The sequence below is a fragment of the Amia ocellicauda genome, chromosome 9 (genome assembly GCF_036373705.1).
Source record: "Amia ocellicauda isolate fAmiCal2 chromosome 9, fAmiCal2.hap1, whole genome shotgun sequence".
Lineage (NCBI taxonomy): Eukaryota > Metazoa > Chordata > Actinopteri > Amiiformes > Amiidae > Amia > Amia ocellicauda.
The window spans coordinates 4,024,623-4,049,640 of NC_089858.1; the positions used below are offsets into that span (position 1 = coordinate 4,024,623).

Consider the following 25,018-nt stretch of genomic DNA (forward strand, 5'->3'; position numbering starts at 1 on the left):
GGTCCTGCGCGGAGGACGTCAAAGGGTAGCGGTGTGACGCGGGCGGGTATTGCATCACAGTTCGAAAGGATACATTTGGGAACCTAATTCCGCCATTCCAATCTGAATCCCCCCATTGGAAAAGGACTTCCCTCCATTCCATCCCTCAACTCCCCCCCATGGCAGCCCTGGAACCGTTCATAAGTATTATATCAGTATTATTCTACCTTCATTACAAGTTTACAATTAAAAAACTATAGTCACACAATCTACAAAGCCAGAATGTATATGTGCAAAGTGCAGGGATGGACACAATCATTTCACAGAAGAGGTAAGACAAGACAAGCCAAACCTCCTCCGACACTCTGAGCCTCCACGCAGCCGCGTCTGCAGGCGACAGGAAATGACGTTGAACAGCAACATGATGTTCAAATTGTGTATACTATAGTGTATGTATTAATTTCATTGTATGTTTTGCTTTAATAGAACAGTCCTCTTGCCGCCTCTCAGCGGCTCCATCACCCGGCTGGGCGCACAGTTTCATTCATTTCGGAAACCGGTGTTGTGGGTGATTTTAAAGAGAAATAATTCCATTATGCAAACATAAGGCCATGAACTTCAGCTGGAATGGATAAGAGCCCCCAGCGAAAATGTGTTAAGTGGTTTAAAATAAATTTGGGAACTTGTGGCGAACGCATGTGCAACTTTCTTCCCGCTGCAGACCAGAGAGCAGTCAAGGTGTTTCACCTGCAGATGTGTTCAGAGCGGGTCTGGTAGTCTAATTTGAACTTGACTTACACTTTTGTATTTTCTTTTCAGATCTGGAATATACTATATTGTGTAAGACTATATAGTGTTGAAATGTGTGAGACTTGATCCAGTAAGTCACATTCATATAATCGGCCACAGCAGCGATTCGGAGGAAAAAAGTTAATCTAATTTGTGGCAGCGAAGAAGTCAAGGCTTCTGTGGTGTTTATAGTGTTTGCATAGTACATCCCATTCAGACAAGGTCAATTTTTTATTTTCCGTGCCCAACTGGGTGCATCGTGACACATTATTCCCCATTCAAATAACTCAATGTCAGTCAGCTGTGTTGGCCATCCCAGTCCCCGGGACATCTTCTGTGGGATGGCAGACATTTGCCAGAATACAGGAATTGTGCAGGAAACTCATGCTATGTAGCTCGCAGTTGGATAATTTTCAGGGTTTGTTAAACATCTTCCCTTAAAGCATTAGGCTATCTTTAGACTTGCTCTATTTCTACATTTGTTTTAGAAGGACAGAGTTACATTACCTAATGAAACACTGAATCAATTAATTGTTAATGACTAAAACTAAAGCCGTTAACCGTGTTAGTCTGCCTTGGGGATGAGGAGTTAATAACTGTGCATCGCAAGTGGAGGGATGTGTACTTGTGCTCGCACCTTGTCAATTTTATTCTCATCGTCTTATTTCATGGATTTGTCACCACAAAAAGGGAAGTTCATTGAAATCTGTGTGGCAGCAATAGTCTTTGGTAAAGTTTTACTTTAGAAAACTGAAATATTTACAGTATTAAAAAGATGAATAAGTAAAATGGCAGTTAAGCACAACTAAGTTCACCACAAAAGTCAAACCAGATAAAATGAATGTGAAACAAAGAACAATCAATGACAAATCTGCATTGACTGAGACGTACAACGCTTCAGGTGGGAGGAGAAGTGTGATACTTTCCTATGAGCTCTACGATCATTGTGCTTATTACCTGGTTGTCATCATTCTATTTCCCACTGAAGTCTCAGGTCAGTATTTAAAAGTAATAGACACCTACTGTCTTGTACCTGATTTTTGTATTCCACAGCTTCTCAGAGGATCAGTGTGTTTCTGGGGTTTTGAATGTAGTGGAAGAGGAGAAACAGAGTTCATTCTTCAGAGAACGCAGGTTTTAGAGTGTCAGCCCGGGCTCCCAACGGACATCAATTTACACCACAACCCCACAGACTTGGGTCCAAGAGATCTGAGTGAGTCTGTGTGTGTCTGGGATAAAAATCTACACTTGCTATGAGAGATTCAAATCAAATCCTGACCTGAATGCCTCCATTCCTGGAAAAAATATGCCACGTACCATGAAGCACATGCAGCATAATCCCTCACACTGTGTATCCTATTGTGAGATATTTATTCCACAATAATCCTACGAATTTAAAAAGAGCTGGAAACGCTCCTTTTCTCTCTGTCCAGCAGGATGTTTGACGCTCGTGCCATTAGGAGAAACGAGGCGCTGACAGCATGAAAAACGGCACGAGGCGGAAACTTAAAATAGCTAAATAAAACTTTAATAATTCTAGTTGCAAATGTACATAAATTGCACAGCCACATTTTCTTAAACACGAACAACTTCCTCTGTACATTATTACATGTCTTTTTTGTTGTCGTTGTCGTATACTGAAGCGAGTCCAGCGAATACTTTACTTTTAACATACTTACAAAAGTGACTCTAGAAGAGATTATAAAACATACAACAGCTTTTTAGAAACCAGTTATTTGCAACACCAGAAGTCAGGGAGAGAGTATATCTCCACACGCACTGACGTGTATGTTGGATCTTTTACCCCCTACTATTTTACCTTTTTATCTTAAATAGTAAACACCTTTATTCTTCAACAATGGGCACCTTAATTCACTTAGACATTTAATCGTTTGTTGTTTTACTTAATTTGGGATGACTCATGGAACTTAAATAAATTAAAATGGCTTGAAATTATATATATATATATATATATATATATATAAAAATCTGTAAATTGAATCTGATAATATTTATTTTACAAAGCTTTTTGAATCAAAAATGCATAAAAGAAGCAATGTTTTTCTTTCTCTGTAGTTAGCAGTCATGTTAAGACTGTAAAATAAGACCACTTGTGGGAATTTCAGTAAAGAGAAATTTGCAATATTTTATTTTTATCGTATAATTATTGTTTGGTTCCTGTACAACAATTGCATATTAAATCCAGATACTCTATTGATTGTTCTTCTGCGTGGGATTTTTTTGTATCAATTAAAATAAGTGATCGATTTAAAATCACTAAAGTACGCTAATTGGCTTAAATTGATCCAGTCCTCAATCAATACATTTAATTTAAATTTAATTCTTCCCTCTTATGAAATCTACTGTATTAGTAGACTGACTAGCAGATATACCCGCTCCTGAAACTGCGTGGTGTCGTGCTAGACTAGTGAATTACAAATAATTTCTTCTGTACGACTGGAACATTGGTACAGACAGCGAGAGGACAGAACCACAGACTTCGAGAACGCAGTGATTTCTGCCCAATATAGTGGTTTGAGTCGCTTTACAGGAGTATCCCTTTGTCAAAGCAAAACACTGACAGCCTTTATAAGGTAAGATAATAAAATATTCACCTTCCAACCCCTGGACACGAGTCAATATCAGAGGCCAGAAGCAGCCCAGGTCTCTGCAGGCGTTTCCGAGGTGTGGAACCTCAAGGATGTGCGAGTTGCAGATCTGAGAGGAAAATTAATTGATTCTCAGCAGCTCTGTACGACACGGCCTGGTGAAAAGCATTTAAACACACGTTGGTCAATCCAAGACCAGATTCCTACCAGACTGTGCTGAGGGTCCTGTTCAAATTCAGGACCCGACTGCAATAAGCAGATGGTCTCAAAAACCGTGTTAGCGCCACGAGCTGCTGTTTCAGACAATAACTACTGGTGATATGATGGGCAGCGAACAAGATGCAGAAAGAAACGTTTGCCAAGTCAACCAATCGAGACAGAAATGCACAGAGCTCCCTTTTGAAGAGGTGCATGGGTGAAGAGGACTGAGGGTCAGTGGGGATTTGTGCTTGCGTCTCTTTACGATTCTGCTCACAGTACTGGATCTGGAGAGCTTGCTGAGAGAGGATTTCATTAGTTTCCTGGGCCAGACAAAATACCTGACATGAGTGACATAAATATCATATTTTTGCTCACGCGGTCAGTGTTTTGCTTTCAAAAGAGAATACCTGCATTAAAAAAAAGGACTAAACAGCAGTAAAATGAAGCTGAAACTGTCTAAGGAAGCAGCACCAGGAATAACAGTTTAACTATTTACAATATTCATGTGATATCAGTACAGTAGAATTAAACACAAGGAACATTTACAAAAAGAAAAAAACGTTTTTTTTTTTTTTAAATCACATTAGGTAAAAATATTGTGAACATTTTATTTACATCAGCGAGGCATCTTGCCTCTAAATACACTAATTTCTTTATATTTAAGCACATACAAAGTATGCAGCAAATTATATAGTGGAAGTAGCTTCTTCCTTACCATTGACAACTTAAAACAAACTATACCTGTTGTGCTACTATATGTAGCACTGGGCATGACACATGCAGCAAAAAAATATCTTACAGGTAAGAAAAAAATACAAAAATATACAAAATATATAATGCAGAAATGTTTGGTGTCAGAGCAATGGGAGATGAAGTCAAATTATAAGAAATGCCAACAAAAGCTTTTTGACTAGCATCTTGACATTCAGTAGACATGGTAAGCTACATGAGTTGTGTGTGCGTGTGCATGTGTGTGTTTATGTGTGTATACATACATGCACACATCTGCTCAACAAGAGTTAAATTACACATTTGGAAAATGTCATTTGCGCCCTTGTTCAACAGATTCATTCATACACACCCATATATTTTTGATTATTGTCAACACTATTGGATTATGTTTCTTTTTTAAATAACTGTAAATTGTCTGGATGCCAGTTTCAGCTGTGTGTGCCTGTGTGTCCTAAAACCAACTTTCCCTTTATTGTGAACACTAGAGATACAGGTGCAGCTGTATTGTTAAGCACTAATAACTGCTGCTTGAAACAAAGAGTAAGCATTTAAACAACTCTGCACGTGGAAGACAGGGATATTTACAGCCTGTGTTCCCTGTTTAGTGAAAACTGTCGCAGAACTATTTTGGCAACACAGCTGACGTAGATTATTAGGGCAGGCATCTGGTCAGTAATGCGGCCCTGCGTTTTTCTCCTAAATAAAGACACACTAAGAATTCGACCAATAAATAAGTGACGTTGGAGTGAACCGGCCCAGCCTCCCCTCAGCCCGTCCCGACGGCTGAACTGTCTGTCTCGGCTTCGCTGCCAGGCCCGGTTCTGTGTGTTAATGAGACCAGTAGCTGGATCATTCTGAGGACATCATCCATTCGGGTTCAGAAGGACCAGGAAGCGCCTCTCGTGGATAAAAAGTGTCAGATAGGATATCGTTAAACATGCAAAGCCTCTGAAATGACATGCATTTAGCAAAAAAACCTTAATGAGTGTGATGGCTCAGCTTTAAAATTTGGTCAAAACGCAAGACAAGCCCATTTTCTTTTTTTTTTTTAACTGATTAATGCAGCGAAAGAAAGGAATGACGATCCCGCCCCTCGACTCCCGACTCAGAAACTACATTCCACTCCTTTGATGGAGAAATTTCATCGCGTGGAGCAAACAAAGCCTTTCCACCTTCAGCTCCTCCTTACAAAGTCTGAAGATCTTTTCCTATTGTCTCGGCCAATCAGAGTCCAAGATCATACTGATTTCAGTCACCAGAGATTGTGGATATATATATATATATATATATATATATATACATACACATATACACACACACACATACATAATGGGATGGCTTACTGCAGGAAGTTATTTAATTACAGAAACTCTTAAAACCTGCTCCTCAGTTTAAGGGAAACATAAGGGTTGTAACAAACCAGAACAGGTGCACTGACAATGGTAAACATTGGTTATATCGCGGGCCTGAACGAGCCTCAATCGGTATTGACAGAGTGCAGCGGTCCGCACTTCCTCCAGGAGTCACATCTCAGACCCAGCAGAAGATTCATCTGGAGATAAAGCGCGGCCAGCGTGTAGTTCGTGGGTTTGTATATGCATTTGGGTCCAAACTGCGCTGTGATCGGGAAAGAGCTCATTCTCCCATCGTCGACCTCCCCGTCTTCAATATCAGAACAAGAGCTTCCATTGAAAATAATGGAAAACGGTTTCCGATCAGGAACGCACAGGGGGACTCTTGTTGGCTCTGGCAAAGCATTTATTGTTGTCGTTTCTGCCCTTGTGCGTCTCACACCACTCTTTTAAAGGTTCTTTCTGCAATTGGTTTGTTTTCCGTCTAAAGATCCCGGGACGATCTGCAAAATCCCCCTTTCCCCTGAACTATCCCCCACCCCCCACTGCCGCTGCCGGCTGTCCGCGGCTTGGCTCGTCTGCCTGCACTAGCAGTTGCTGCTGTTTCTGAACTCCCCGTTCTCCGTGATCTGCAGTTTGGTCGGGTTGGTGGGGGAGATGCCGTTGCGCGTCTGCATGCTGTAGCGCTCCTTCAGCTGCGTCAGGGCGCTCATGAGCCGGGCGTTCGCCGCGTCCAGGGAGGCGATGCGCTTCTCCTGCGGGACACAAACGTAGCTGGGGTCAGTATACATGTCCTACCGACTGTAAGGTGCAATCGGGGGGGGGCGCAGACACACTCGGAGGGATGACACACATCATGACGCACATTCAGTATGAAATAGGAATCAACACAAAGCAGGAAAACACTACAGAACAGGGAGTGGTACACAAAACCAACCCACACACAGACTAAAGACTCTGAAGAGAGGAAACGCATTCAGATTGACGGGGTAAGATGGTAGAAATATGATGATGATATTGAGTTGTCTCTCTTAATGCCTGTATTTCAAATATAACTACTTTTTCACTCAATATACACTGTGGACACTGATGTACGAGCTTCCTCAGAAAGGAAATAACAGGCCAGTGTGTCTTCCTTTTACCAGGAGAGAGAGACATCTGGGGAGGGCGTACATCGTGGTGAATACGCCCTCTCTGGGTTTGAGCTCCGAACACAGTTACGTTCTTCTTCTCACTGTGTAACACATTTCTGAAGTAATATCTGCAGTATTTCCCCAAACGTACGCAGGGTCTTAAATATAACTATTTTTCATGCCAACGTTGTCTCCATTTCTATCCTGTCCAAACAAAACGGCTGCCATAAAGCGTCGAGGTACTGATTTGTTTCACTGCAGTACCGTTACTATTTTTGGAGGAGTCACAGTGTACATGTTGTGCCACTTTGATTGTACATTAATGGCAGAGACTACGGATTAAAAAGGTTTACCTGACTTGAAAACAAAATCTGCTTCTGCTCTGTTGAAGGGTTATTTAAAACGCCACCAGCTCCACTGTGTGTGTTATTGTCTTTATGATTAATCTGTAAATGGCTTAATCAACAGGGATACATCATTAACGAAGGTGAGATAAGCACACAGACTGAACACAATGCCAAGATTCGCAGTAAAGCGTTTTGTTCCCCGTCTTTATTCAGTGGTTCATTACAGATGTTGAACGCGGCTGCAGGTTTATTACTAGTGTGAAAGCGTGGGTTTGTCGGGAGACGTTAGCTTGGCACATATTCAAAGTGCTGCGTAGCCTTCGTCTTTAGCTGCATCAACAGACAAGTTATTCTGCGATTAGTCTGCATTAACTTTTAACAGCACACAAAGACTAATTAATTGCCTCTACATCGAGTGCAAGCTTGAATAATGGATATTCACACGCACTATTTAATCTCGCATAATATTACCCTTAAGCTAAATTTACCTAAACCAGAATTTGATGGGCTGAGAAAAACAGTAAACAACTTCTTGCGCTCCATTATGGTGGATGCGCCGGCATTGTGAGGGTAATTATCAAACAACGCAAAGAGCATTATGGCCAGCAGATGTGATTGAGCTTGATGTCGGGAATTTCTGCTTCAAATGGTTCGAAATCTGATGTCTCACGTTATTCCTACAGATTTGTACATCGTACAGTATTTCACTGTGCTTGCTCCACGTGTTTGTGTTCTAGTTACACACTCTCGGTGAGTCTTTGTGATGCCATACATTGTGTGCTAGTAAAAAAAAAGCCCTGCGAAATTTGAAATTCAAGAAAAGTTTATTCACCCTTATTTACCACTTTCCCCACTAGAGGATGCTATTTTACTGGGCTCTATAACTATATTCTGGCTGCAGATGACAACTAAACCAGATTGTTCATACAAATACTAACCTGGGCATCTATGATCTTTTGTTTTGAATCCACCACAGCCTGCATTTCAGAGTGATCTTTCTTTAATTCCTCCTCTACCGACATGAGCCTGAAATTACAAAGAAGGGCAGTGATGTTCAGACTGTACAATGCACTAGTTAGAGCTCATCTGGATACTGTGGACAGTTCTGGGCTCCACACTTCAAGAAAGATATCGCTGCTCTAGAGGCAGTTCAGAGGAGAGCAACCAGACTTATTCCAGGTCTGAAGGGAATGTCCTACTGAGAGACTGAGGAACTGAACCTTTTCACCCTGGAACAGAGGAGACTACGTGGGGACTTGATCCAAGTCTTCAAAATCATGAAAGGCATCGACCACATCAAACCAGAAGAGCTTTTCCAGATCAGCAGGGACACATGCACCCGGGGACACAAATGGAACAGACTGGATAGGATCCTTGGATCATCAGTTATTAATGGACACCAAACGAGCACGATGGGGCGAATGGCCTCCTCTCGATTGCAAACTTTCTTTTGTTCTTATGTTCTAACCGTTAAAAACCGAAAACACAAAAAACATTTCCCATGAATACTTTGTGTCAGGTACAAAGCACAATTATATGAAGTTTTAATGAATTTAAGACAAATAAATGAATAATAATGCAATTACTTTGTAGGATAGGATTTCAGTATTTAGTAAATGGGAACATTAATAGAATTTCCTTTTACAATAAGGGCATTAAAAACTTGCAATTCTGCCGTTTTCACCTAAAGACTGTAATGCTGCTTAGTATGTCGTCCGTGTTCACACACACACACATCTCCGCTCTTGGCGCCAGCGTTCGGGTTAATGGGTTTTCTCCTCTGGTGTGAATACAGCCTGCCAGCTGCCTTCAGGGCCGGGACTCGTTCGGTGCTCTAGATGGGCCGTCATTTCCTATTTCTGCTCCGCTGTGACGGAAATGAGAGGCGGGCCTGCGTGGCTGTCAGGCCCCGCCGCAGAGAGGCCCGGCCCGTTGTAGAACACGGCCTATTTGATGGCTCAGACATTGTACAAGGACTTTAATAACACCTTTCAGCCGGGGTCAGCCAATGTCAAGCAGAAGCAGCCTGGGAGATACTCTATAAAACCCAGATATTGTTGGTTGAAATAGAAACGTTTGTCGAGAAGCTCTTGGTGGCATACTATAGATTACAAAAAAAAAAGTCCATTACTAGCACATACATTCATTACGACTGAAAAGAAGAACACTGAAATAGGAGGATGAGAAAAGAGGTTTTCTCAGCGCTGTCCTTCTGCCATTTCTGTCTCAGTCAATCAATCAATCACCCAGTCAATCAAACACACACAAGTCTGGCCATACCTGCTGATGATGCCCTTCATCTGCAGCTCCTTGTCCTCCTGCTGCCTCCTCAGGCGCTCCTCGCTCTCCTCCAGCCGGGCCTGGTACTCCAGCAGCATCTTCTGTGCCTGGTCGTCCTGCCCCTTCAGCCGGCACTCGTAGTCCTCCAACTTCTTGGCCGAGAGCCGCAGCTTGTCCTGCAGGATGGCGATCTCCTGCTGGTACTACAGGGGAGACGGCAACAAGGGACCCATGAGTCTTTGCCGAGGGAGGACGCGACACAAACCTTCTCGTGTCACACTTTAAAAATCACCATAAGAGAATTAAAATTCTCTGCACGGTTTTCAGCTGCATCACGTTCGCCTGACAGTGTGAGTTTTTACCGACCAATCACACAGTTGTGTAGCGGGACTCGGGCTCTTGCCTATCAGGAGTAAATAGAGAAATAGCCTGCAGGCAGTCGGGTTCAGGAAGGTGTATTTCTCAAATAGGGTCCAGAGCAAAGAGGGCCTCTCTGTCTGATTACCCACGCACTGCCACTGTGCAGATTTTAAAATGATGTCATGGCTATAAAATGCCCGTCTGAGAGGGACTTGCATGAGTTTAAATAGGAAACATTCATTTACACTAAAGGTGTTACACTTTTTTTCCCACCTTTTCCCCTACTTGTCACTTTAATAAGACATTGTGTGCAAATGAATCAAAAACACTACATAAATTTGCCATGTTGTTCTACAGTGATATTGTTTCTTCTTTTCTTTCATGCAAAGCTGCTGACGGCACCCCAGCATGCATTCAGTGTCTTATGTCTTGATTTAGCTTGTGCAGAACCCACTGGGTTTTGGAAGAATAAATACACTTTAAATCCCAGTTGGGTTCCCTGTTCTAAGGTGAACTAATTCAGAAAGTGTTTGTTTGGTCTTCAAACAGTTACTCTCGCCGTGCGACACTTTTTGCAGTGATCGGCCTCTTCCCAATTGGATTCTGACCAGGGAAAGAAATGTCCAATCAATGTGGATTTAAATTACACCTGTGTGCCCTAGAAATAAGTAAATGATGGTGTAATTAGGCTTTTGTATAATCAACATGGGATCAATCAAGTAGCACTTTATTTTAATTTAGTCATAGACTCTGCCAAATTGGTGGAAATTTAGTTTGGTCTTTTCAGATGGAGTCTTAAACATTTTCCTGGGAATGCATCTGGACGGCCTCTTCTGACCGTTTCCGACGACTGGATTATGGGAATGAATACAAAGAGCCTAGATTTTAAAATTACTTAACATTTGTGGGTCCTAAAATGAGCAGACAGAAACAGGGGGGATCGGATCTGTAAACCGAAGAAAAGCGAAACAACCAACACAAAAGCTTCTCTGTCTAAAAAAGTGATTCACAATCATTCCAGAAGAAAAGGACTAGGAGAGCGAGACTGAAACACGACTCCTCAAATGCATTCACTGCAAGTCCAAAGACTAAGGAGGGATCTTCACAGGCACTGAAGCTCTTAGGATGTGTGGAGCAAGTCTCATTGCATCTTTGTGAAGTCTCCTTCCATCTTGGCCATGTGATAAGATAGACGTAAAAGAAATAAAGAAAGAAAATCCTATGGCTTATCGCTCAGTGCAGCCAGCAGACAAGACAGGAGAATAGCCAGCAATATACCAACTGGCCAAATTAAATTGAGCTTAAAAGCGTAAAGAAAATGTTGGGCCAGAGACTATTATACACGGAATTTACAGCGTAAAGGGACAGCTGTTTATGGTGTCAATAAAAGTAATGTTGCACTCTGGAGGAAACTCCTCAGAGTGAAAGTGACATTGAACATTTGCCGTTGTTACTTTGTAGCAGATGCACCGCTCTTTGCCAGACTGTGCGTGTGTGTGCGTGTGCGTTTGTGGATTGCAAATGCATTATGAGCAAAACGTACGTTTTGAAAACCTACAACACGGCCTATGCTTTTTTAATACCTTATACCGACTGACTTCAGAAACCATGTGGTGTGACAATGTGCAGTGTAGTTGCAGTGACACTGTTATAGAGAATGTGGAATTATGTTGTGTGATTTTACTCACACGTGTAATCAATTAACAGCCGAAGTATCTAAACATTACCTCCCATGTAAATATGCATAAGTGCACTGATAATACACACAAAGAAAATACATAATTACTCAGAACTTGATCCAGAAAATGCCCGTTCATTGACTTTTGTATTGTGTTGTACTGGTTATTCTCTCGCTGATGTGAAATCCAGGTTGTTTATATAACACTGGGACTGATTTACATTTGCTTTGTGCAATCTTTACAATATTTTAATTTCATTTGAATTTAATCTCCAGTTACAGATCTTAAATGATACAGCCTTTGTTAATTAACACTTTAATAAGAAAATCTATACTGTGTTCGTTTTTTTCCCTTTCAGACAACACGTAACCTTTACAATCTCCGGGAAAAGATCTCGTGTTCCTGAGAATCTGATTTCATAACCGCTGTGTTTCTGACTTGAGAGTGTGACATTAAGGATTCCTCGCTTCTCAAAACACGCAATAGTCTTTCTCCTGACTGGTGTGTGATCTCATTAGCGGTCGGCAAGATAGTTTAATTCCCACCTACAGGATAATGTAACATTCATTTTAGGCTGCACAATAAGGAGCCCTTTCAGTGAATAACTTCCGAAAACCGAAGACGTGCTTCCAGAGAGCAGAATGGCCTTCAACATGAATTCAACCTTCGTTTAAACAACACGGCACTGTTCCGCACTACAGTGATATAACGGTGCATATGACTGATACAGCAGTATCTCCCCCACAGAGACATTTGAGACTGTATTGACATTTGATTGTGAAAGCACTTCGAGGCAATACTGGATGTCTTTCCAGTTCACATCTCTCAAACTTCCTTGAGGATATGTTAAGTGCATGAAGTGGGTTTATTTTGGGGGAGCTGATGATTTCTGAGGATGTCTAGAGTTTCTAACCAACAGAAGCATTGAAGTGAAAGAGAAAAAAAACAAACCGAAGAAGTGTGTACTCCACCAGCATAACAGGGGATGTAGTCTGCTGCCCCTCGGACGACCAGAATTGGATTTATGGCTGAATGTTTCAAGGCTCATCATTCTCTCACTTCAGCAAACACTATGCTACCTACAGACATAGTGCACGAACGGGCCGATTCTCAGCCTGCTGTGAGCTCAAATCCACGAGATATTGACCAAATCTGGATTTGTTTGTCTTTCAGTAAGGATTTAATCTACAGTTAAACTCCGATTTTGTTTGCTTTAAAGTCTTGCACGGTATCGTTTTTATTTTTTACTCAAAAACATCTGTTCAATTCGTTGTGTTTTTCGTACCCACATCACAGAAAGACTGGATAGACGTTCTTGAGGAATCGGCAACAACAACAAAAAAGTGGGATGGGATGAAGCACGCATCTTTGAGAACATATATTGTGTCAGCTATGTAAGTCATCTGCAATCCTTTCCAATCAGAACGTCTCCTGCAGCTCTAGTCACTGTAGTCTGAAGACAGTGAGGATTGCTCAGCTGACATCTACCCAGCCTGCCTCAACAGCGCTTGTCAATTATGTGCCCTCTCCACGGGTAAATACCTGGCTAAAGCAGGCCACGGCATAACGAAGAGTGGAGACCAGCTGGATCCAGACCGTAGGACACATCCCGAACGCTGGGTGGTGGTCTGTTTACAGATGCACCACTCAGGAAAACCTGAATAGATATATATTTGTGCTCTTCTTGTTGTTTTCAAGCAGTCAACAACAAAACCCAAAAAGGCAGGCATGTGGGAGCAGTGACAGTGGACACTAAGCCGATAATTGTCCTGCTTTTTGCCCGGTTGAAACCACATTTGATTTTCCTCACTGAAAGCACCATCAAAGGCACGTGCAGGTGTCCGGTGGGACTGGATAAGAGCGGGATGGCAGAGTTGATCGAGTGCCCCGTTCGTGACACAATCAGGTCTGTATCGCTGATGGGGGAAGTGCAGATCACACTAAAACAAAACAAAAACCGAACAAGCGCCACTAATGCTACTGAACAGGACTTATGTGGCAAATTAGACACTAAGCAAGGCTTCTGTCTCGGTGGAAAACCCAGAATAAACAGGGAGAAGACAAACTGTTCTCCTAATAAACACCCCCGACAAAGCGCGGAAGGTCGCTAGCTGTCTGCCAAAACAAATTAGTGAATACCCAGAGGTTATCATGCGTAACATGTCTGAATCTTATAGCGCCGGCCTCCTTTCTTCGTCTGCCAGCTAATATTCAGCGTTGGGTGCAATTTCTTCCCGAGAGTCTCTGAAAAACTAGACTATATTGTTCAAATAATTTCACAAATTCCCCAAAATCGCTACAGAACACGGTAAGATGTTGATGCTGTACAGTGTAAAATGGAGAGTTTTAACAATAGTACCTATTGACAATACAGAGAGAGAGAGAAAGCTGCTTAATGTTATTATACAACAATGTTGAATAACAACACAAGGCTTTTCCCTAATTTCCCGTTATATTCTTAAGAAGCAAAGTTCTTGTTAAACAGGACACAATCCTTAGTAGCCATGAGACACCAATGCCTGTAACATCCCACTTCAAGGGTAATTTGGGATATTTCGGCAGAATTGCACACAAGCACACAAACCACATTTGTGACGCACGTTCGATGATGACTGGATGAGAGAATGAGCAGCTGCATGGACTGGAAAATGCACAGATCTTTACCAGCTATTCTACAGATGTATTGAATGCACTGGGGTTTGTTTATTTGTTAATGTATTTATTAGGGGGTGGGGTTGGGGATTTGTGTTGTGTAAAACAACTGAAACACACACGCACGCACACGCACGCACGCGCACACACACACAGGCACAGCAAAAGGAAAAAAAGCTCTAATATGTATTCATCTCATCTACCAGCAACGATCTCAGACCATGCAGAGTAATTCACCCTGCCGAGTTACTGGTTTGTGCCCAGTTGTGAGTACAGTATCAGACAGTCCCCCTTCCCTGTCGCTGACCCCTGTCTCTCAGTCACAGCAGCGGGCTCGGTGTGGTGTGGGGGGGGTTGTGTGTGTGGTTACCTTTTCAGTCTGAGTGAGTTCCTCTTTGTTTCTGAGCTCCTCCCTGTGTTTGGGATCTGGGTCAATGCCTTCGTGTTCTATATACTGCACATTCATATTCAAAAGCCAGGCGGCGGTGCGGTCCAGTGCATTGGGATTCACGGGGGAGGGGGCCTAGTGAGATCAACACAACAAACACATGAGGTCGGGGGGGGGGGAGCGGGAAATTGGCAAAGCAAAAAGTAAAAACAAGAAAGAAACCAGAGAAAAGAAAATCTGCAATGGAAATGCTGCCTACAGCTGAGAGGGCTTCGGAAATGGAAAGCTACGGTTTCTAATGACTAGGGCCGCTCGACTACGGGGTGGTGAGGTCATGTGACTCGGTCCCGGGTGGGGCAGCTCAGGGGGGTGGCTGGCGGCGCGTTAGTTGTGAGAGACGGGAACAGAAGGGATGCCCCATTAAGATTGTGTGCGCCCTATCGACAGCTTGAGTGTGTTTAGAGAATGACATGTAATGATTCATCAGGACCGCTATCATAAGCCTGACGGTTTCTGCATGGAAACGGACTCCTAACGAGATCATCTGCGTGTCAATCAAATCCCAATCGAACGCAATCAAATTCCGGTTTTGGCTTTCCACTGATGGAACGAGGAGCTTTACAAAACCGTCGCCTCGTAATGTGCATGGACAAAAAGGTGGATTTCAGAAATTAAGACATGAAAAATAAATGAAGACCTGTTTTTTTTTTGCCAAGATGTGAGCAGCAGCACAATGAAATGAAAACGTTTCCCAACAATTAGAAAATTATGAGTGTGTCATTCTTGATGCCGCTAATAAAGCTGAGTTTCTGCAATAAAGACACTAAATGACTGTGTGCTGGTGAGTTCGAGTGTAATGTGCCCTGTGATTTATAATCTTGATTTAGGGGTTTAATAATAAAAAATATATATTTTGCGGAATCACTGAATAAATTTATTTGGCAAAATGGGATGCAAGAAAAGAAAATAAACTCCAGGAAATATGGGGTGAGTGCAAACTACATGACATCCTCCAAGTCTCGCCAATCCCAATTTAGGTTCCACTAATTGGATGGGGAGGGATACTGGGGTATCTGTGGGACTACTGTTGTTATGTAACTGTTTAATGATCTCCAAGGAGGAATAATACATACATAATTAATAACTACAGTAAAACAATGCGTATGTATGCAAAACCATCAGATAGGAAATTAATTTGTATTCACTCACCATTCACCCTTTTCTAAAATGACTCCAGCAGGTTTGACTCAATTAATAAACGAGCAGAAGGAAGAATTTCAAATGAAAACCTCTTCACTTCTTTCTGAAATCCACCTTCTTGATTTACAGTTACTTGGTTTAAAGTTAAAGGTGTTTTGTACATGTCAATTTCATAATCATAACTTATTAATAATAGCAATAATGTTCTCTTGATGCCTTGTTGTTTCAGGTTTGATGCGGAATTAAGAACGTGACACATGAGAGTGCCAGCGACCCTGTCATTTACACAGCGGTTTCTGTAAATGACAGAGGGGCGCCATATTGTGCATGTGCACCGTCAATCAACCCCCTACGAGACACCAATCATCCCGATTACGAAGAGAGATTGATAGTAATGACCGGTCCGTCTAATTACCCAGAATCCAGTGGGGCGGCTGACAGCTCTCCGCAATTAACGGCGTGGGACTTTGTCAATAAACATGGAAAGCTTTAAAGATCGGAGCCTTCATTATGACTGTACCCTTCTCTTGTCAATATCCGGTGGACTGGAAATGATGACGTGAACAGCAGGTGTAATTAGTAATGGAGTTGATACGGTCGCTAACGTGTCACACAATGAAGTAATGTGGGCTTAATTCCCGTTCTGCGCTGCTATTTCCAGGGTCTGATTCGATTTGGATTACATAACAGATTTGTGTACAATGGGAGGCCGGTCTCTGTGTGGAGGGATGTCAAACGAACAACGCGCCCTTGCTGTTTATGAGCAGCACTACCAAGCAGGACAGAAGCATGACAATACATTAGCACTTAAGTGGTGCGGTCTATGTCATTATATGTGATTTAGAGAACTGTAATTGGCCGTCATTTAAATAAACAAAAAACAAATTAATAAAAACAAATAAACAAAATAATAATAATAAAATAATGATTATAATACATGTATTTGCTGACAAAATTAAACAAGCAACCCTATCGTTGGGTGAACAACCTCCTAGCGAATAATGCTTCATTAAACTTTAGCTCGTTATCTCGTTAAACTCATCGCTACTATTTAGAACATGTTTAAGTTAAAGAATGCAGATTTCATATGTCCAGCGGGGCTCTGATTTTGGAGCTTCGATTGTACAACATCTCTCTGCAGACATGATATAGTATCCTTATGGGTTACTACGTGGTGGTATCAAAAAATAAAGACAGCAAGTCCGATGGCTGGGGGTAATGTGAATGGAAGGAAATGGTGACTAACTCCTCCGCGGGTTTGTGTTTCTGTCTGCCCAGCAAAAGGGAAGTGTCGCATCAGTGGGGACAGGCCTCACTCGACAGGGCTTTAATGGAGATTCACTCTAAGGATGTGAGCTATGTGGTCGGGCTTTTCATGGCACTTTCTGTAGGTATAATTAATTGTGTGGGCCTGTTCTTTCTCAGCCTCCTCACATGGTTTGCAGAGGAATCTCTACATCTAATGCCGGGCTCTGTCTGATATGTTGCGTAGGCTGAAGGCTGGGCGTTTAATTAAGTTTCGCCCATCTCCAGAGGCTAGCTCCCACCTCCAGTCTGTCATTCTGGTCTCAGTGAAAATAAAGCAGCCCACACCACACTTTCTCTATAAATTAACTCTAGCAAAAACTTGAAATTCAGAGGCCAAAACCCTGATGCTGTGTGCATGCAGTCATCGGGCATCGAGGAGCGCTTATCCAGATTCATACGAAAAACTAAAAACCTTCATGGGCCCCTTAAGGCGGGTTGGCACAATTCTGGCCCTGGGGATTTGACTGGATCTGGAGAGCTAGAAAACCTGCAAGCCTGTGGCCCCCCAGGACCAGGATTGGGTGCTGCGGCCCCCTAAGGGTCTCAAGAGAGACGCAGCCGAGACTCCGGCCCGGACACATGGTCACATGCGTCGTCAGGCCAGGAAAGCTTACCTGCTTGTGCATCGTCCGCTGCTTGGTCTCAGGACTATCCCCCTTGGAGGAGGACGACTGCTGCCGTAACCGGGCTCCGCTGCCCGGCCAGTCCGGGGACGAGGACATCATGCTCCCACTGGACGGCCGGGGGTACGGGGTGGTGTTTAAGAGGTTGGGAGGGGTGCGTCCCCTGGTGACTGGAGGGGGCGGCTGGTCTATCCGGCGCTGGGGGCCGGCGCTGTTCTGCCGTGGGACAGTGGGCTGATGCTGGCTCTCAGTCAGGGACAGCTGGCGGCGCGTGAACTCCCCCGAACGCCGGGCGAAGTCCTCGCTGGTGCCGTGGTTGATGAAGCCGTGCTTGCCGTCCTCGTTGTTGCTCTGGGAGCTGATGGAGCTGTGGCACTCGGAGCTGGAGTCGGCCACGCCGCGGGGGGACACTGGCAGCCCTGCTGCCATCTGGTAGACTGGGTTCTGGAAGGAGAGTGGCGCCAGCAGCTGAGGCCTGCCCGGGACGTTCTCCGAGTTGGGCGTGGTGGGGGTCTGGCCCTGCCTCCTCATCGTGGGCCCGATGTTGGCATTGCCCTGGGGTGTCCGCGCCGACCACACCCCGCCCGCCAACTGCCCGATGGACGACTGGCTGTCGTTGAGGGAGTCTGGCACAGCCGAGGCGTTGGGCCCGCTCTCCAGGCTGCGGTTGTCCTGCAGGTCCACCATGGACAGGCTCTTGCTGCCGTTGGGCATCTGCAGGTCGGGCTCGTTGGCCTCTGAGTAGCTGGAGCTGCGGGCCGGCGAGGGCTGGGCTCCCGAGTTCCTCGTCACGAAGAACAGGTCCTTGTTCTCGGGGGTGGGGGACGGCAGCCGTGTGAAGTCCACCAGGCTGTGAAAAGGCCGAGGCAGGACAATGGTGATTAAGGAACATATGAAAAACCCAGTTAAGTATAAAATCAAATGTTTTCAATCCTGCTGGGAGAAGAAAAGCGACGCAGATCGGTTTCAAATATTTACTCCGTTCCCTCTTAAGGAGGAGACAACTTGATTGTGGCTTTATTGTCTATAAAAGAACAAACAATTACATTTGCTCTGTATTTCATTTGGCTCGTAATCTCGGGAGTCTCCTCTCTGTCCCTGTCTGGCCGCTGTTTTACTGTAAACAGCCTGCAATTAAAAGAGGCTGGGGAAGAACGCATATATAAATCTGTGAAGTGCCGGCCTAATGCGGGGGATAATACGCTGACAGTGGTTGTCAAAGAGGACATCGGGAGACTCAACTGCAGCACAAAATCATCCAGTCAATGGATTTACTATAAAAAATACAAAGACCCACTAACACTGATAATGTAAGAAGAGGCTGCGATAAAATGTATAAAAAGCAAGCCGACTAATTCACGTCTTGGCATCTAAATACACTGGATACAGAATATAGTATCAATGCAACTAATGGGGGGACATTATCCAAGGTAAACCCGGTTTATAGAGGAAGGAGTGACTGTGAAGGAGGGAGGAGGCGGATATTGATGGTGTATCTCACCCCGACAGATCGTTCTCGATGACCATCTTCTGCAGGCCGGTAGAGATGCTGCAACCGGCGCTGGGTGGGGAGGCCAGGCGCTCCGAGGTGACGGACACCTGCACACTGGAGGGGTTGGTGAGGGCCGTGTTGACGTCCCTCAGGATGCGTGGAAGAGGACCCAGCTTGGAAGCAGTGCCCTGCGAGACAGAGAGAGAGAAAAAAAAATAGATGAATTGGGCGCCGTTTAGTGCCTTAACTCTTTTCTGTTGGGGTCTGTCTCACTGCCAACCCAGAACCCCCCACCCCACACAGCTATCGTATGAAGCCGGACCTGTAAACAATCTGAAGCTGCAGGAACCCATGAAACCACCGGGAGGCGCTGCTGTGCCGAGAACAGAGGATTGCCTGGCTCCACTCTACTCACCCTGCCCTGGCAGTGCTGAGCTAGTTGTGCGCGACCCCCTGGGAGGTTTGGATTAAAGTCAGCAATAATATGGAAGGGAAGGGAGACCAACTTGTCTCTGACTATAGGACTATATATCCTGCACTGCCTCAAAATGGAGGTTTTTACTGGATGTGCCACTCAGGAGTCACCCCCTTGCTCCCTGCTAGAAAATCATGGCACTATATGGAACTATACAATGATTGTAGGTGTATTGCATGTGCATAGTTCTACCTGACCTCACATTTTGGTGCCTTAAACTGTATAGATCAGCATTGGAAGCACACAGTCTGTGGAGTTTTTTTCTAAGCTCTCTTAATAAAAAAATAAATAGAAACTCATTAAACTTCAAACGATTTACTAATCAGGAAAGAAAACATAAGGCTGAGAAAATATTTCTTGCCATTAAAGGAAAAATGCAACTAAAAATGAAATAAACAACAACTACAAAAAAAAAAAATGTATTAATTAAATTACTCTTTAATTCCAGCTTTTTTAATTCGCTGCACACTCTGGATTGATGCCACACTGTTGTACATTACTCAACTGAGCAGATCATACTGGTGTACAGCATTACTAAAATGTAATAAAGTGTAGCTATAGTTTTTTGTTAGAATCACTTTTATTTTCATTTCTCAAAACACGAAACTGTGTATATTTAATTTAATATATTAAACTAGACAGTCATTTATACCTTCATATACTTTTGGGCTGTAGGAGACGCCTAATATAAATCAATATCAGAATTACATACACAGACATTTTTTATATTCGGCTTCTGCTCGGCTCTCCGCTGCTCGTTACAGGAAAATTAATTTTGATTATACAAAATCTGACTGGAAATCTGAGTCGGTATTTTTCAATTACCGCTCGGCGCGTTTTGTGATGAACTGTGTTAGACAGCCTCCAACAATCAGGGAAGAACAAATCTCCATGTAATTGTAAAAAAATGATGATTGTCTAACAGTTGACTTAATTCATTTTCATTTCAGACTCCTAAACAATGTGTTTGGGACCTGATTTCCTATCTTTGCGGCTTGGTATATCATATTGATTTGGAAATTGGGCTTCAAGGCATTCGAGACAGAAAACAGGAGACACTTCTTCACACAGAGAGGCGTCACAATCTGAACAAACTCCCCAGCGATGTGGCTGAAGAGACAATTTGGGAACATTCAAAAACAGACTGGATAGGATCCTTGATCACTTAGTTATTAATGGACACCAAACGAGCATGATGGGGCGAATGGCCTCCTCTCGACTGGGCACTGACTTATGTTCTTATATGATTGGACGGTCCAGTATTTGTTTAGGTTTAACAACAACTCCATGGTGTGATGAGAGGAAGCTAGTGCCCTTCACAATGCTTGTAGTCAAAGCAATCTATTTCTCATTTCCCAACCCCCACAATGACCCACAGCCCAGCCATAACACCAGTTAGAAGATGTTTTGCAGCTGGAAATGCTGACAATCACCTGAGAAGCCACGTGGAGACCCTGATCTGAAAACTGAGGTTTGCCCACTTGACTTCTCCCCACCCCCTGCACCAGCAGCGCTCCGTCCTTAAGACTCAATTACGAAGAAGGACATGTTTTGACATACCTGCTCGAGCTGGGAGACCACCTCAGACAGGAGTGAATGCAGCGTGGACAGCTCTCGGCCCAGATCGATGTAGCCCTCAAAGCCGGCCGTGTTGGAGATGGTTTCGGGGTTGGAGATCTCCAGCAGGAACCTCTGCATGTTGGTCCACTCGTGCTCCAGGAACTGGTTCATGAAGGACATGTACTCCTCCTTGCTGCCAAATCTGCCCAACAAACACCAGAACGCTTAAGTTAATAGCAAGGGATGTCCATCTGAGCTCTTCATCAGATGCTGTTGGTGAACAACATCAGTGTAACACAACATAAATGGGAACATACAATGTGAAACCACACTGACTATGAAGCAAAGATCTAGATTTACACTACTGCTTTATCATGCATACTATATCAATGCACGGTGGCATCCAGGTCATCCTATGCAGACCACACACATTTTTATAAACAGCAGCTCCACTTTTCCCCAGAGTTAGGATAAGTAAATAATGAAAGCACACCAAATATTTCCAGTGTAGGATAAGTGACTACAATTGTAAATGGTACAACCCAGAAGAGAGACCCATTTGATACAGTAAGGGACAGTGAGAACAAAAAAAAATATATATATATGTATACATTTCTAATCCTGTCCTATTTTTGACCAAAAAAAAAAAAGTCTTGACCCAGCTGCCAATTGCAATTTTCAATCCCAGATGCTGAGTGTTTGTTTGGAGTATCTCCCTGCAACCTGATGCAAATCTGCCATCAAAGTTTTTTTTTGCTCTGCAGTTGGCTGGTGGGTCCATGTTTTAATCTTATCCTTTAGCACAACGGGCACAACCGACCACCACTGCTTTTGACTCTGGCTCTTTTCCAAACGAACGTGGTTAGAAACCTGCATTGGCCGAACCTTGGACAACATGTCAAGGCTTGCTTTTGGGCGCTCACTTGGCAAAGTTGGCCAGGTTCTGTGTGACCTTGGCGATGAGGGTGAGCGTGCGGGCCGTGCGGTCGTCGGGGTACTCCTGCAGCAGGCTGAACAGCGAGGGCGACATGATGGCCGGGCACAGGAAGCGCAGGAACAGGGAGGCGCTGATCAGCCTCTCGCTGATGTCTGGCCGACCCCGGTTACTGCACTCCTGCCGCCATGAGGCGAAGACCTCCTTCAGCTCCCGGGGAAACACGCTGGGGAGGACAAGGCAGGGGTGAGTTCCCCCAGCCAACATCAACACGCTCTCTGCTGGTTCGGAGATCTGAGGAATTTGAAACACTTTCTTGGAACTGACTTACCACAGTCCGGATATTAACCTATAGTGCTGCCTGTTTGTAATCAGTGTTGCATTCATGTATAACTTGTAAGCCTTTCTTTGTTGCTTTTGCTTTGTAACTTGTCTACAGATATTTACCTGCAGGTAGATCTCAAAGCTGTGTGGCACAGCCTCAAGGATGTGTCAGCCTCAAGTGAAAATATGTTCCTGAAACTTGACAGCTTCGCACCACAGATCGTTGATCAGCGCGCTCAGCCGGAGCCTCCGGAAGTGATAGACTAGGATGAAACTCACTCGGCAATCTAGCACTGCTGGTGAAGGACTGATGAGTTTGTCAGGAAGTTTTATCAACCGCAAACCCAAGGCCAGAATCTTGACATCGCCGTGTGTGGAGTCTTTATTTCCCCACACTATGGGAACCACTCCCAGAACATGTAAAGCACATGTCATATAGTGCTACCGTCGCATGGACAGGATAAGACTTACTTATGGTATAGTTGGTACCATAAAACGGTGCCTACACCATTTTAGAATCAAGGGCAGCTTTTATATAACAGATAAAAACATAAAAGCATTGTACCGTTGCTAGATTTGATTCCTGAAGGCTTTTTTATTATCATCTCCTCTCTTATGCCTCCTAATAACCCGATTGTGAAAGCTGCCGAGAGCAGAACCACTACCCAGGCCAAATATCTTGCTTCAATATGAATCTCCGCGACGCTTTTTTTTTTCCAGACCCTGGCTATTTCATGCTTCCTGCTCGTTTCATTGTGCAGCTGCCTGTTTCCAACACTCAAAAAAATCAATCACATAAACAACTCTCACCAGATACATAAATATTTGTTCAGCCAGGAAGGGGCAGGAGGTGTGAAAGGAGGGCCAACACTGATAAGACTTTCATTATTTTTCCTCTTTTAATTAGTAACATTTACAGGCGTTTACCAAGAAAGACAAGAGAAATAACACCAGCTACTCCTGCTTTCAAACCTCACCTCGTTAGCCAAGCCTCTTATTTATATAAACTCTGTTAATTAAAAACAAACTACAAACAAAAAATGAGCAAGGCAGTAATAAGAAACTGGGTTTGTGTGTGTGTGTGCGTGTGCGTGTGTGTGTGTAAGCATAGCAGCCTGTACCAGACCCCTGTAAAGATACAAGAATCATAGCTGTGAGCCGCGATTACTAACAATTTCAAACTTTGATATCAAATACACCACATAAATACACAATTGAAACAACAGTGTGTTACCAGTAGGAGTTGATGATCTTGCAGAAGGCCAGTTCGCAGCACATCTTCAGGTTACTCTGGTGCTCCGGGAGATCTCCGGCTGAACACTTGCCGGGGTCCACCTCACAGTTTTCATCCGACTCGTACAGCGCCTTAATGAACTCGCCTAGACAGGGAAGGAGCACAAGGTTACTCCCGGTCACTTGCAGGAGCGAGTGAGCGAAAGATCCTCGTCTCGGTCATTATGCCCGCCTGCCATTTGCACCTGTAATTATACACACGTTCGAGTCATACCAGGCGAGTGCAACATTAATGTCCTCTGTGGCATGGATCGAGGTAACCGTTTAGCAACTAGAGGCATCGATCTGGGATAGAACCAGACTTATTCCAGGTTTGAAGGGAATGTCCTACTGAGAGACTAAGGGAACTGAACCTTTTCACCCTGGAACAGAGGAGACTACGTTGGGGACCTGATTCAAGAGGAGCTTTTCCAGATCTGCAGGGACACACGCACCCGGGACACAAATGGAAATTGGGCTTCTAGGCATTCAAGACAGAAAACAGGAGACACTTCTTCACACAGAGAGGCATCACAATCTGAACAAACTCCCCAGCGATGTGGCTGAAGAGACAATTTGGGAACATTCAAAAACAGACTGGATAGGATCCTTGATCACTTAGTTATTAATTGACACCAAACGAGCATGATGGGGTGAATGGGCTCCTCTCAATTGGACACTTTCTTATGTTCTTATATGATTGGATGGTCCAGTATTTGACTCAGTGCACCACCACAACTCCGTGGCGTGATGAGAGGAAGCTAGTGAAGCTATTTTTTTTTTATTTAGACCTTGATACCAAGTAATAGCTAGTAAAGATGCAATGTGAGAGAACTGAAGGATGAGTTTGGGGGCTGTGTATGAAATGCTCAGTACTTGATGTCAAGATATGTGGTATAATGCTGCTTTCATATGGCTGATTTGATCACAGGGTTCAGGTCGTTACACTTTCATAATACCAGTTCCCTGATTCAGACCAAGGCTAGATTCCAATTCCAGTTAAAAACCGAACTGGACTGGGAAAATGGGAGTTGACCCCGGCCCTGTTTTATTGGTTTGGGCAGATTGATGTTTTTTTTTAACCTTGAATGCATGAGCTTCTTATTTTATTGGTATTGTGCACCACACCAATTTCATATCCCTTTCTCTTCTCCGCTGTCAAAGAGTTATAATAAAAACACTTATTAAATGCATCAGATCATAGGTGAAGCACACAGAGGAAAATTCCTCATACGTGTGCGTGCAATCCAAAGAACTTCTGAATGCACCTGCTTTTAATTACATTTATTCACGCTAAGCTGACCACATTTCCAGGAACGGCTCTCGCTG

The 25,018-nt window shown here is 43.8% G+C and overlaps 1 protein-coding gene across 4 annotated transcripts in view; it reads right to left on the reverse strand.

Annotated features, from left to right (window-relative positions):
• Positions 1-2,274: 2,274 nt before the first annotated feature.
• The window catches only part of dab2ipb (DAB2 interacting protein b), a 174,496-nt gene continuing 151,752 nt past the window's right edge, over positions 2,275-25,018 (reverse strand). For 3 of the 4 annotated variants that reach the window (XM_066712742.1, XM_066712745.1, XM_066712744.1), the window contains 9 exons: positions 23,652-23,796; positions 22,083-22,319; positions 21,160-21,361; positions 19,134-19,312; positions 17,624-18,482; positions 14,484-14,636; positions 9,423-9,625; positions 8,081-8,168; positions 2,275-6,417 (listed from right to left, as the gene is read on the reverse strand). In XM_066712742.1, coding sequence (XP_066568839.1) covers positions 6,250-6,417; positions 8,081-8,168; positions 9,423-9,625; positions 14,484-14,636; positions 17,624-18,482; positions 19,134-19,312; positions 21,160-21,361; positions 22,083-22,319; positions 23,652-23,796 — 2,234 coding nt within the window. In that variant the 3' untranslated portion in view covers positions 2,275-6,249. The remainder of the gene's footprint in view (positions 6,418-8,080; positions 8,169-9,422; positions 9,626-14,483; positions 14,637-17,623; positions 18,483-19,133; positions 19,313-21,159; positions 21,362-22,082; positions 22,320-23,651; positions 23,797-25,018) is intronic. The other variant, XM_066712743.1, reaches the window with a different exon arrangement.